Below are 13,303 nucleotides of genomic sequence, written 5' to 3'. Positions count from 1 at the left end.
TGTTCCAGATGTAGATGGGCTCAGAGAGCGAATCATGTCAGAAGCTCACAACTCTAGGTATTCCATTCGCCCAGGCTCCACTAAGAGGTACCATGATCTTAAGGAGATTTATTGGTGGAATGATATGAAGAAGAATGTAGCAGAGTTCGTAGCTGAGTGTCCGAGTTGTCAGCAAGTGAAAGTCGAACACCAGAGGCCTGGTGGCTTGGCTCAGGATAATGATATTCCTGTCTGGAAATGGGAAATGATCAATATGGGCTTTGTATCAGGTCTACCTCGTTCAACTATGAGGCATGATTTAATTTGGGTGATTGTGGACAGACTTACGAAGTCAGCGCACTTCTTGCCAGTTAAGACCACAGATTGAACAGAAGATTATGCCAAGTCATGTGTTAATGAAATTGCGGGATTGTATGGGACCCTAGAGTCCATTATTTCAGATTATGGTGCTCAGTTCACACCGAACTTCTGAAAATCCTTTCAGAAAGGATTGGGTACAGAGGTGAACCATAGCACAGCTTTTCATCCTCAGACAAATGGTCAGACAGATACGTTATTCATATCTCATGTTATAATATTCATGTTAGTTCAATACTCAGATATCAGTCCAGTACTCACGTATTCATGCCAGTTCAGTATTCAGCTAATTCAGTATTCATCTAATCCAGTATTAAGTCAGCTCAGTATTCAGCTAATCCAGTATTCAATTAGCTCAGTATTCAGTCATCCCAGTCTTCAATCAGTACAATAGACATTCAGTTTAGTATCTCAGCAGTTTAGTAATCTTGTATTCATTCAGTTCAGTAACCGTGTGTCCTTGATTTCAATGGTAATTGGGATGACCACCCGTCTCTTATTGAGTTTACTTACAACAAAAAAAAGGGAATTACCATGCTAGTATTGGTATGGCACTGTTTGAAACCCTTTTTGAGTGAAGGTGTAGATTACCAATTGGCTGGTTCGAAGTTGGTGAAGTAGAGTTGTTAGGACCAGATTTGGTTTATCAGGCTATGGAGAAAGTCAAGTTAATACAGGAGCGTTTGAAAACGGCTCAGAGTCGCCAGAAGTCTTATACAGATGTGAGGCGAAGGGACTTATAATTTTCAGTTGATGATTGGGTGTTCCCTAAAGTCTAACCTATGAAAGGTATTATGAGATTTGGCAAGAAAGGGAAGCTAAGTCCCAGATATATTGGACCTTACAGAATTCTACGAAAGGTTGGTCTAGTAGTTTATGAACTTGAGTTGCCACAAGATTTGGCTGCTGTACACCCAGAGTTTCATGTATCCACGTTGAGGAAATGTATAGGAGACCCATCGTTGGTTGTTCCTGCTAATACTATAACTGTTAAGGATGGCCTCACCTATGAGGAGATCCCCATAGCCATTCTTGACCGTCAAGTTCGCAAGTTGAAAACTAAGGAAGTAGCCTCAGTGAAAGTCCTGTGGAGGAGTCAGAAGGTTGAGGAAGCTACATGGGAAGCCGATGAGGGTATGAAATCCATGTACCCGCACTTGTTTCAGCCCGCAGAAGAGAATTATGATGAAACACCAAGATTTTGAGGTATGTAAGCTTTCTTTTCATGTTTTTGGTCGTGTGTGGCCAATTTATAGTGCTATTGTGATGTAGCCCTGTGAGGCAATGATATTATGGGATGTTGTGACAGGTTGGTAGTGCCATATTACAGGGGAAACTCTGGCGAAATTTTTGTAGAATCCCGAATGTTTAACATTCGAGGACGAATGCTCCAAAAAGGGGGGAGAATATTACACCTTGGAAATTTCCCCGTTAGCGTACCGCGAATAGAACCACAAATGATATGAAGTATACGATATGTTGACGAGTAAGAAGTAATATTTAATGATTCTAAATGAGATTTAAAAGACATTTGAGGTAAGAGACGAAAGTTGTTAAGGAAAGCAAGGTATATGTTGTGTGTCGGGCAAGAATTACAAGTATCGAATTAATGATGGCTTAATGACATTTTGGAAAAGATTTATAATGTCCCTTATGTATTCATGCCTCACGTTTCACGTCCAAGTTCATGTATTCTCTATTCATGTCTCACGTTTTAGCACTCATGTTTTCATGAAACTATGTCATGTCAGTTTTCCATGTTCCGTGTCATGTTTCTTCAAGTCCATGTATTCAAGCCATGTCCATCCATATCCTTAACCATGACCCATCATTCGAGGACGAATGATCCCAAGGGGGAGATATTGTAATACCCCGTACCTTTAACGAAAGTTTTGACCACGATCCTAGACTTAGAACATCAGATAAAGAATGTGGGAATTGAAATTTTTCCGTTCAGTTTTGATATGGTGGTTTACGCCCATGAACAGTGGTCGTATTCCAATTTACGACCATGAACAGTGCCCGTAAACTGAAACCAAGAATTTCTGAACATTCTGGAATTTGACATTTTGAGGTCATATGGTTAAATACGAACCGTATTTTACTTTACGGCCCGTATTTCAAAACGTGTTTGGAATTTGGGAAAACTTCCTTGATGAAAGTTGTAGAGCATTGAAATACCTTTCCAACGGTATCTTACGGGGGTCAAATGGACATCTGTGAAAAGAGTTATGGCCATTTTACTGAAGAGACGCAGTGCAGTCCGTATTACAAAATACGGCCCGTATTGCAGTTTACGACCCGTAAACTGAATTTACGACCAGCACTGTTCAGAACGTAAATTGCAATTTCACAGGACAGTATATATTCATCCATATCAGTTCAACTCATTATTTTTCATTCCTTCAAACCCTAGAACGACCTCCTACTCTCCTCCAACATCAAGAACACCAAGGTAAGTCCATTCTAATTATTCCAACTCAATTCTAACATATATCCTTGTAATCTAAACAAGAAATCATCAATCCTAATCTAGGGTTTTCAAGTAAACCCATCTCAAGATTCAAGAATCAAGATTTAGGAAATCTTCTCCAAAATCCAAGTCTTTAATTCAAGTTTTGGAGCAATTAAGGTATGTAGAACTTCCATCCACATGTGGGAATCTCTATGTTCTTCCCCATGCTTCGTTTCCTTGATATTCATGAAGTTCAAATCTTAGGGCATTAAACCCAACATATTGGTAGCCCGTATTTATGTATTTATGTACATGAATTTTGTATCTATATTCGTTGTTGTATTCCTAATCTTCTATTACGGTTATTAGGAATCTTAGCTTAATCCATGAATCATGAATTCTTCCTCATGTGTTCTCATTATGTTTATATGAAACTTTATGATTTCATCCAGCAAGTTACAAGCATGTTTTCAAGTCAAGTATATATATATATGATTATGAACTATTGTTATTACTCATGCATCAAAAACATGTTTTGCAAGACTATGACAAGTTATCTTATGAAACTATATTTACAAGTTATGATTTATGAAAACCATGTACAAGCAAGTTATGATTTATGAAAATCATGTACAAGCAAGTTATGATTCATGAAAACCATGTACAAGCAAGTTATGATCATGAATACTATGTACAAGCAAGTTACGATTCATGATATACCATGGGCAGCAAGTGCCACTATTTTACATGTTCATGTTTTGGGAGTTGCATTAATTACCGAGGAGGGCTTCAGATAGCCTGAAACTACGTAGCCACCGTAGGATGAGGATCGCTCCACCCATGTCCCGGACGATCTCTCATAATGACTGGATCCTTTCATATTTTATTAAATCTCATGTTCCCTGGCAAGGACTAAGTGTTCTGCTGGCGGGACGCAAGCACCAGACCATGGATCGGTTATAAGTTATTGCTCTCCCTACTTATGATATTTTTACCATGTTTTATATATATATGTATGCACTCATGTTCATGTCCAGGTTTTCAGTTTCAGTTCTTATCATGTTATTCCATGTCCCATGTTATTTCTTTCAGTTGTTTTACATACCAGTACATTCAATGTGCTGACGTCCCCTTTTTATTGCCCGGGGGCCTGCATTTCATGATGCAGGTACTGATATACAGGACGACACATCTGCTCAGTAAGACAGCATTCGTATCAGCTTATTGGTGAGCCCCATCTCATTCGGGGTTTAGTCAACTTTTGTTTTATGCTTAGTTATGCATCTGAAGGTATGCTGGGGGCCTTGTCCCAGTAAGTATGTTTTCCAGTCAGACTCATGATAGAGGTTTCATAGACTAGACAAGTCAATTATGTCAGGCCAGACATTCGGAGTCGTATAGCCATTTTGGCTCATTCATGTTATTTCCGCACTCATGTTTAAACAAGTATTTATATTTAATATTATGACTTACTATGTTTTTATAAAGGCTCATCATGAACTTCACGTTATATTTCCGCTCATGTATGTCTCATAATAGTTCAGCAAGCCATGTGATTCGCTCGGTTACATGCAGTCAGGCACCGAGTGCCGTGTTACGTCCAGGCCATGGTTCGGGGCGTGACACTATGCTTGTTCAACATAGGTACATAAACAAAAAATGAAGGCCCCTATATAAAGTAGCCTAAAATATGTAAGGAATAAGTGCCTTGATATCCTTTGGAAAATCATCAAACTTTGACTTGTACCATCTTCTTGTAGCAATGCTCCGTCCCATCAAGTAAAAGGTAGAGCCCAATGTGAAGGAAATTGCATATAAGGTTTGAGAAGTGCAAGAAATTCCTACAAAGATAAGAATCTCAAAGAGATAGTGTGGGCATATGGCAAACTTGAATAGGCCACCTTGAGGAATTTTGTACTCTTTTTCACCCTTTGTTCTCAATTTAGAAAGCAAATAATGATGGTATAAGTTGCCTATTATACCAACCAAAAATATTATGAATCCACCATACTTGAGATCAATTGATGGCTCTGGCAAACCTTGAGTTAGGTGTTGACTATAAATCATGGTAACTGTGAAGAGGAAATAACTAAATGATATTCTAATTGTAGCTTTAACATCCATTGAACCGCTGTATTTGTGAACAAATAGGACCTGGAATCAAAAAAGTAAAAGCATTACAATTTATTCAAGATAAGTTAGCAGCTTCAATCCTGAAATATCTATTATAACAACTGCATGTAAAAGAGACTCGTTAGTTTTCCCAAAAGTTAACAGGGCATACAAATTTTTAATTTGGCTTTGGGGCACCAATAGTTCGGATTCAACCTTGAAAGTTCCATTTTGGAGGTAAAACTTTCATTATCAAAGGCGACTACATTCTCAGGGCTTGAGACCTATGTTGCTCTGACTCTCTAAAATGATGTCGCACCTGTGTTGAATCCTCCGAAAATGCACTATTTTTGAAGAATTCAATACGGACCCGGCGGTGCTTTTAAAGAGTCTGAGCAACATAGCTCGCAAAATTTGATTAGCGAGGGAAGAATATTTATTTCTCCACCATAATCTTTAGTGGTGTTAAAAGGACACATTAATTCACAAGTACCCAACTACGTAGTGGTGGACCTTGTTGTTCTCAGGTTTAAGGAGCATAAGGCTATAAATACACTGAAATTGGGGCCACAATCATGTCTGGTGGCAATAACACTTTGGCATATGGTTCAAATTAGCTCGAATTGTAGTTTAAATGATGACCTCTTGATGACAGGTTTGTTCCTTAGGATTTAATACATATTTTAAGTATATTGTTATATGCTTGAAGTTAGAATGAATTTAAGTTGTATGCACTAACGTCGTTGTAAAAAGCACAAACTGGTCACTTAGAACGTAGTTATATTTACATCTAATCTTAATAAGCATTGGCAAAAATGATCACTAACTTGTCATCACAGGTTAAAATACATTGATAGCATTTAATAAGTTTTTACATTGTCGGTATTTATAACATAAATCCTAATAAATAAAAAAGCAAATTAAAAATAACAAAAAGTATATAAAGAGACTAGTTGAACAGTACCTCAAATACTCTCTTGAAGAAATGTATGGTTAAAGCAGAACACACCAAAGCAAACCTTAAATCCCCATCTGGGAAAATTGCAAAAGATGCAACACCAGCAAGAAATGCAGGACTATACGACAAAAGCATGCCTTTTTTACTCTCAATTCTTGCCTTCTCATTTTCACTTTTAGTTGTTCCAATGAACTTGGAATACTGCATATGCTTCCCTTTGATTTCCGAGAATCCACCATTTGCCATTGCAGCAAAGCTTATAACAGACATTGTATTAATATACAAAGATGGGGGTGGAGGGTATAGAAATTTCAACAATGTAGACATCACCATTTTTCAATTTCTTGAAATGTAGTATTTTTTTTCCAGATGTTAAGGAAATATGTGTATGTGTATATAAGTAACAAGACACCCTAATTTTTGTGCTACTTGTGCTCTTCTTGGATTTGGTGTATTTGACGAGTTGGAAAAGCAGAATTTTAAGTGCTACAATTATGTGGGAGTAACAGATTTGGAGAAAGAGAGGGAAAGAAGATAAGATATGTATCTAAAGTTGTGAATGGTATTTGGACAGTTGAAAGACCTACGCGGTCACAAATTTTGCCAGTAAAATTTATAGGTTGGCCTAGTGACAAGTGTCCAACGCATGGACTACTATTCTTCCTTGTTTAAGTATATGTCATTTTCCAAAAAGTTGGTACTAAGTTCCATTTGAGACCACCATAACGGGCAAAAAGAGGAATAAAGGTCTAAAAGATGGCACAACATAGATCATAGGGTGACTTTATGGGTATGAAAACAAAGTCTCGCATTGGAAGTTGATAAACAAAGAGATTACATTTTTTGGGATAACAGTAGTGTCCAGACCAACTTGCCTAACGTGCATGATACTCTTTATGTTGTGAGCTTTTAGACTCATAACGCATATGTGCAATGTGCGGATTAGTAAATAACTTAATTAGTTCGTCTAATACAAAAACAACCCAAGATGGTTCAAATGAATAATCAAGTCCCAAAATTAATATATATAACTAGTATTAGTATAAGAGAAAACACTGAATCAAGAACATGATGTTCCTCTAGATAGTTCTAAAAAAAATTGTTAAGAACTTCAATATGTCAAAAGGTGATTCCTTAGGTTGTATCTCCTTGTAATTGACTTGCTTCCTACTGAATTCTCAGCAACTTCTTCAGGAAATACAAAGTCAGGATCCTTCAATTTGTCAACATCTTCTGGTAATTCAGCTTCAATCCATGAAGACCAATCCACGTCACTGTCCGAATCGTCGTTCTCCATTTCCCATGACAAGTACTCCTTGTGTTTCTGAATTCCATTCACCTTCTCCACCAGTGTTTGTAACATCTTATAGTTCAGCACTTCATAATCCCTGCAACATTTTGTGGATGTTTTATGAAAATTTGTTATGATAAAAAGAAGTTTTAAAGTTTATGTTTGTTCCGTTTGTATGTACCTGTATGTCCAAATGGAATATAGAAGCTGGCATGAGGCCAGTAGCACAAATAGTGTCCTAACTATGCTCACAATCCACGCCTGATTCTCCATTTCGTTCGTTCCGTATCGAAGTATGGCTAGCTCAATCAAGAATGTGAGTACTAATCCTACATCAAAGCAAGAAATGATGCAACAATGATGAGAAAAGATTATGAAGTGCAACCTTCCCGAGCTTAGAAATCCAAATTAGCGAAATAACAAAGTTGATTTTGCATTTTGGGGCTTAATATAGTGTACCACGTCTGAGAGGCACCAGGTTCCAAACTGGGCGCCCATTCCAGTGCCCGCTGTTTTCAAAAATGTAGTGAATAAAAAGAATCTTTTTTGAAAGATGTGATATTTTACCTATGTAAAGCCTAGGTCGCACGTCATACGTTTGCTTCGTGCTAGTGAACATGTAGAGGAGAAAGATGGACAATGAATAAAGCAAGAAAGCTTTGATGAGTCTTGATTCAAGAAGCATGGCATTGTGCAAGGTGAACAGCTTCTCTAAGGCAAGAAACATGCTTGCTTGTTTAGATTCAAAGGTTTCCTGTTGAGACAATTGATGAAATTAATGAACAAGTACAAGAAATCCAAGTGAGTTTCTTTCTTTAATATGAAGTAACAAACCTGAGCAGCTAATATTGATTTTGATTTCTCAAATAGGTGATCATGGGTTTGCTGGAGTTGCTTTTGCCTACTAAGAAGCTCCTCTTGTTGCTCGTGCCCTAGTTGAGCCAATTGTTTCAGAGTTCCCCTGTAAAAGTATAAGATAATGCATTACATCTTTTCCACGGATACGGCCAACATGCTTAGGTTAAGTTGACCTACATGTGGAGTAATAACCTGCTATAACCAGTTAAATTGCACTGATGGAGTAAATGGTGTATATAATATAATTCCTTGAATATAAGAACCACACAAGTTATCCTTCATGGTTTTTACTTGAAGTCTACGTTCGGTGGTCAATGTTAAAACTTTCCACAGTATCATGTTAAATTGAACTACAACAATTGCACATAGAAATTCTTTACATTGTGAACTTACATAACTTAAACTCTTTACCTGCTCTCTTCAAGTGCTTGAGACTGAACTTTATTGAGGAGTTGAAGGCCATCAAGAGCTTTAGATTGTCCATCCAAAACTTGTTTCTGTTTATCCAAAGCTTGGCCAGCAATATTCCCAATATCGTCAGCTTTACTCTGCAATTTGTCCATCCTAGAACTCATCTCATCCCCAACTTTCACAATCTCATCCTCAATTCCCTCCGTTTTAGTCCTCAAACCGTCGATCCCATGGTCTAAGTTAGTATACGATTCATGAACTATCGCCATGTTTTCCTGCAAAGTCTCCTTCATTTTCGACTGGCCTTCGTTCAGCTCTATTTGTGAAGCTGCTATTCCTTTAGATTGCTCCAGAATCACTTCTGACTGACTCAACACAGCGTTCACCCGGCCTTCAACGTTCTTGGAAGTCTCCTCTACTTGTTGAGTACGAACATCAATCGAGGTTAAAGATTCTTGGACATTTTTTGAGTTTTGCAATAGCGACTCCCCTACTTGTAGTATGTTCTCTAATTTTTCCTCAGCAACTTCACCAGAATCCTTCAAATTATTCACCAACCTCTCTACTGCATTCTTCCACGCATCCCTCCTGCAATTATCAAAAAGCATAAGAGTAAGACCCTCAATTTATTAACAACTTGTTGGGATGGTTGTTACCTATTGTATTGCATCGTATTGTAACTTTAAATGCAATGTTTTTTTTATTGTTACTTAAACTTTATAGTATAGTATCGTTAAATCCATCGTCATATATCGATGAAATGTCCCTACATAACAGCCATTTTGGTGTGATCGGGTCATTAACTTTTACTTATAATAACTCTACAAGGTATCCTACTTTTTTTTATTATTGTAATATTATTCGAGAAAAACGATACAATCTATCATACCATTGTATTCATCGAAAGAATATCGTACAATACAGTACGATACGTTATGAAACAATACGAAATCATCCAAACAAGCTGTAACTTTCACTAAAGCAAAAAAAAAAAAAAAAAAAAAAAGGGTGAGAAAACTTACTGCAATTGATGGCAAATGGCAGGGGTTTCAAGAAAGAACTGTAAATATATCTTCTGAACATCATCATCTATTTTCTTGAGACAATTGATAACTGGTGTATTTGCATCACAATGAGGCAAAGGAGACCTTCCAGTGTGTTGCTGAAAGCAATCACATAAATTCCAAGAAAGCCTAGACTTCATTTCATCATCAGGAAGAACCTTTGAACACACAGTAAATAAGTTCTGATATGCTCTCTGCCAACAAGAACTGGAAACTAACATCTTTTGTTTAGCGTTTTCGACGAGTTCAACTCCCTTTTGATTCTCAAAAGCATCCATTGAGAATTCAGACATCAACTTAACCATTTGGTTTTTAGAAGAATATTTGCCTGAATCAGTCTCTTCTTGTTTATAATCATTCTTTTTATTATTATTAGATGAAAAGAACCAACCCCATGATGATGAACTTTGTAACAATAAAACCAATATCAAAATCGACAATTTTCTTATACGAAACCGATCCATTTTTGTTCTCAATCTGCACAACAACTCTGCAATATCAGAAACTCAAAATCAAAAAGCTTATGATTTTCTTTTTCTTTCTTTACTTTAACAAAAATATGAGACTTATCAGTTATACATACACTAGAAAGTAAAAATCAAACTACAAAATCAAAGTGTATATAAAGGTTTTACAAACTTGGGGAGAAAGTATCGGATGTATGCATGTATGTATCATAATGCTTTAAAGTGAAGTAAAAGAAAGAGACATAAAGAATTTAATATAAGAATCTACAAATATCAGGAGTCAACAATTTGGAAATTTTATCATAACGTAAAAGGAAGAAACTTCCATGTTCGCATTATTTTATGTTTGATGCATGACCTTATTTGATATGGTAAAATTAGTGAAAAACAAGAATGTCAGTGTCACTAATAATTAAAGTATTTCCAAGTGAACACTTGCCTAGTTAGTAAGATTAATAAAAGGAAACAAAACTTTCCTATTAGAGAGGATTAAAAAATTTAAGAAAAGAAACTCATTGAATTATTTTTCAATTAAAACAATAAAGGGAAGACAACTTATACCAGGATTAATCCCTAAGACGATGAATCTAATAATTAAGCCTCTGTCTTTTATTAATTATTATTATTATAATTATTAATAATAAAAACCACGAACAGTTATGAGTTTCGCGGCCTTTCATTACCGGTTGTGTCTTTTCCCTTTTAATCCCTCTTTTCAAAATTGAAAAAAAAAAAAAAAAAAAAAAAAAAAAAAAAAAAAACTGTGTTGTGGTTGTTTTTAATTCTTTTTAGATTACACTAATGCTGCGTATTTTATGGTGATTGTTTGTATTCATAATCTTCTTTTGTTTTTTAATCTGCTTTTGCATATGGCGATTGTCATTTGAGGTAGGTAATGGAACCGTGGAAGGCAAGTTTCAAAAAATATTAGATCCATTTAGTGGGGAAATATAATATACGCTGTTTGTTCCAATTTATATGATACAATTTGAATTTCGAGAGTTAAACTTTTTTATTTTGACCGTAATTTCGTACCTACAATCTTTAAGTTTTTCGAAATGTAATTTACATAGTTAAAAACTACATAAAAAGTACTATAAAATATAAATCACAATAGTTAATAATTTAAAATATTTAAAGGAGATATGAATAAATCGCGGTGAAAGATTTTTTGTTTTTTTCTCGAAATCCAACTTCACATAAATTGAAACAGAGGGAGATATATATATCGGAAACATGTTGTGACAACTCGAATTCCTAATGACCAGAACGTCACAGCGGCTCAAACCTTGTCTATCCCCCATTAAATACGTTAGAAATAGAACGTATTGAGGAAATAATGAAAAATATATTTTTGAGCGCTCTTAAAGAATGATTCGTTCAAATATGAGTATTAATAAAGAGGTTTGAAATTTGGAAATTTCTAACAAAATAGTTATGAGTATCATTTTAACTTTTAAGCATCGAATAAATTGTCATTGACAGCAAGACATGATAGATTTCAACTGCATAGTAGTATAGTACTTGCTGCGTCCCATTTTACCTAGGGGTGTACAAAGTAAACCGATAAACCGCACCAAATCGATAAACCGAATCAAACCGAGAAAAAAACCCAAATAGTGGTTTGGTTTGACTTGGTTTGGTGTTGAAAAAAAAAAACCCGACCATACTTGGTTTGGTTTGGTTTTAGCTAAAAAAAGTCAAACCGAACCAAACCAACCCGACATTACATGTATTCAATTTTTTAAATATTTTATACATAAAAATATTTATTTGTAATGTAATTTATAAATATTTCTTAAATTTTGTTTTTGTAATTTTTTTGTCTATTATCATATTATTCAAGCTTGAAATTAGAATTTTGAATGTGAATAGGTTTTATATCCTATGGATGTTATTAACTCATATAAAGTCCAAACCAAAATCAACTCAACACTAATACTAACAAAAGAAATTCAATTTACCACTAGAAATGACAATAATGTAGGATATATCTCCTTTTAGTTTTGCATAATTGATTTAGAGAGTGAAAATACACTACTTAAGTTTTTTTTTCTTGTCATGTAATTAATACTTATTAGCCGTACTTATTTTAGGATGACTTAGTATTTTTAGATTATGGTCATTTTCTTTATGGCTTATTAATTAGCAATATTTATTTTAACCGATTTTATTATCTTTTGTTAAATATCTTAATACAATGTCATCACTCTTCTCACATTTTGTGTTATTTTCTTATGAAACACTTTAATTACATAGTTGTATCTTACTAGGACTAAAGAAATATTTGAAGTAAAAGTTATATATTTTGTATCAAAACTATTCCGAAAACAACCCGAATAACCCGAGAAAACCCGAGGTTGAAAAACCCGAATTTTATTGGTTTGGTTTGGTATATAAATTTAAAAACCCGACGCAATTAGTTTGGTTTGGTGTTTAAGAAATCCGAACCAACCCGGTCCATGTACACCCCTAATTTTACCGTAGCTTTAGTCCAACACACTAAACTATAGCCTTTTTTTTTTTCGCAGATTTCCCTTCACTTGGGCTGGTCTTTAATTTTTGCCCTTCAAATTGGTGGTCTTTAAGTTTTGCCCTTCAAATTGGTGGTCTTTAAGTTTTGCCCTTCGTCTAACCCCCGAGGTTGTGAGTTCGAACCCCAGCTCAGTTAAAAAAAAAATTACAAGGCAAAATTTGAGCCTTAAGGCAGAATTTCTGCCTGAAGGGCAAAATTTAAAAACCACCATTTTGAGGGGTAAAAATTAAAGACCACCCCTAGCAAAGGGCAATCCTGCAAATTGCCCAACTATCGCTATGTGCGGCCTCCGAAAAAGGGCCGAACCACAATAATTAGCTTAAAAAGACTGTCCCAAAATAATAGCATTATTTTAAGAATTCAAGACTAAAGTTGACAATTACCTCCAACTATGCTCGATATGCTCTTAGCATTCGAGAAGTCTCAAAAAAACAATTGTCACTAATAAATAGAGGTAAATTAGTAAACTATACCTTGCACTTGTTGTTTTTCTTAACGGTGTGAAAGAGCTAAAGCAACACTTATGGAGGGAATAATTTTCCAGATTTTGGAGAAATTATATTAAAGGTCGATCATACGGTAGCAGATGTAAAAACAGATGAACCAAATTGTAGACGGTTAAGCATTCTGTTACCTCTTTTCATTTAAATTTAAAATAGAAAAATAGAAGTACAATTATTCTGACCTAAGCGACAACCATCCTCTTTTTGCGTTGACCTAATAAACTGAACATCTTACAAATCTCCCATCTCTACCACCTATGTGTTTATTTCGAATTTGGATAATCAATTGAA

General features: G+C 35.4%; 2 protein-coding genes across 2 annotated transcripts; both read right to left on the bottom strand.

Annotated features, from left to right (window-relative positions):
* Positions 1-4,019: 4,019 nt before the first annotated feature.
* LOC132615850 (uncharacterized) lies at positions 4,020-6,434 on the bottom strand. The gene is made up of 2 exons (XM_060330446.1): positions 5,889-6,434; positions 4,020-4,966 (listed from the first exon to the last, which is right to left on the bottom strand). Exons 1-2 carry the CDS (start codon positions 6,213-6,215, stop codon positions 4,496-4,498), a joined length of 798 nt encoding a protein of 265 aa, XP_060186429.1. The 5' UTR covers positions 6,216-6,434; the 3' UTR covers positions 4,020-4,495.
* A 373-nt stretch (positions 6,435-6,807) lies between these two features.
* Positions 6,808-10,072, bottom strand: LOC132614235 (protein GAMETE EXPRESSED 1-like). Its single transcript, XM_060328649.1, has 6 exons — positions 9,465-10,072; positions 8,443-9,030; positions 8,008-8,134; positions 7,741-7,927; positions 7,355-7,502; positions 6,808-7,270 (listed from the first exon to the last, which is right to left on the bottom strand). The coding sequence occupies exons 1-6, from the start codon at positions 9,968-9,970 to the stop codon at positions 6,994-6,996; spliced, it is 1,833 nt and encodes a 610-aa protein (XP_060184632.1). The 5' UTR covers positions 9,971-10,072; the 3' UTR covers positions 6,808-6,993.
* Positions 10,073-13,303: the final 3,231 nt, after the last annotated feature.

This window comes from Lycium barbarum, chromosome 10 (genome assembly GCF_019175385.1).
Source record: "Lycium barbarum isolate Lr01 chromosome 10, ASM1917538v2, whole genome shotgun sequence".
Classification (NCBI taxonomy): Eukaryota; Viridiplantae; Streptophyta; class Magnoliopsida; order Solanales; family Solanaceae; genus Lycium; species Lycium barbarum.
This window is presented reverse-complemented; position numbering and strand designations above follow the sequence as displayed.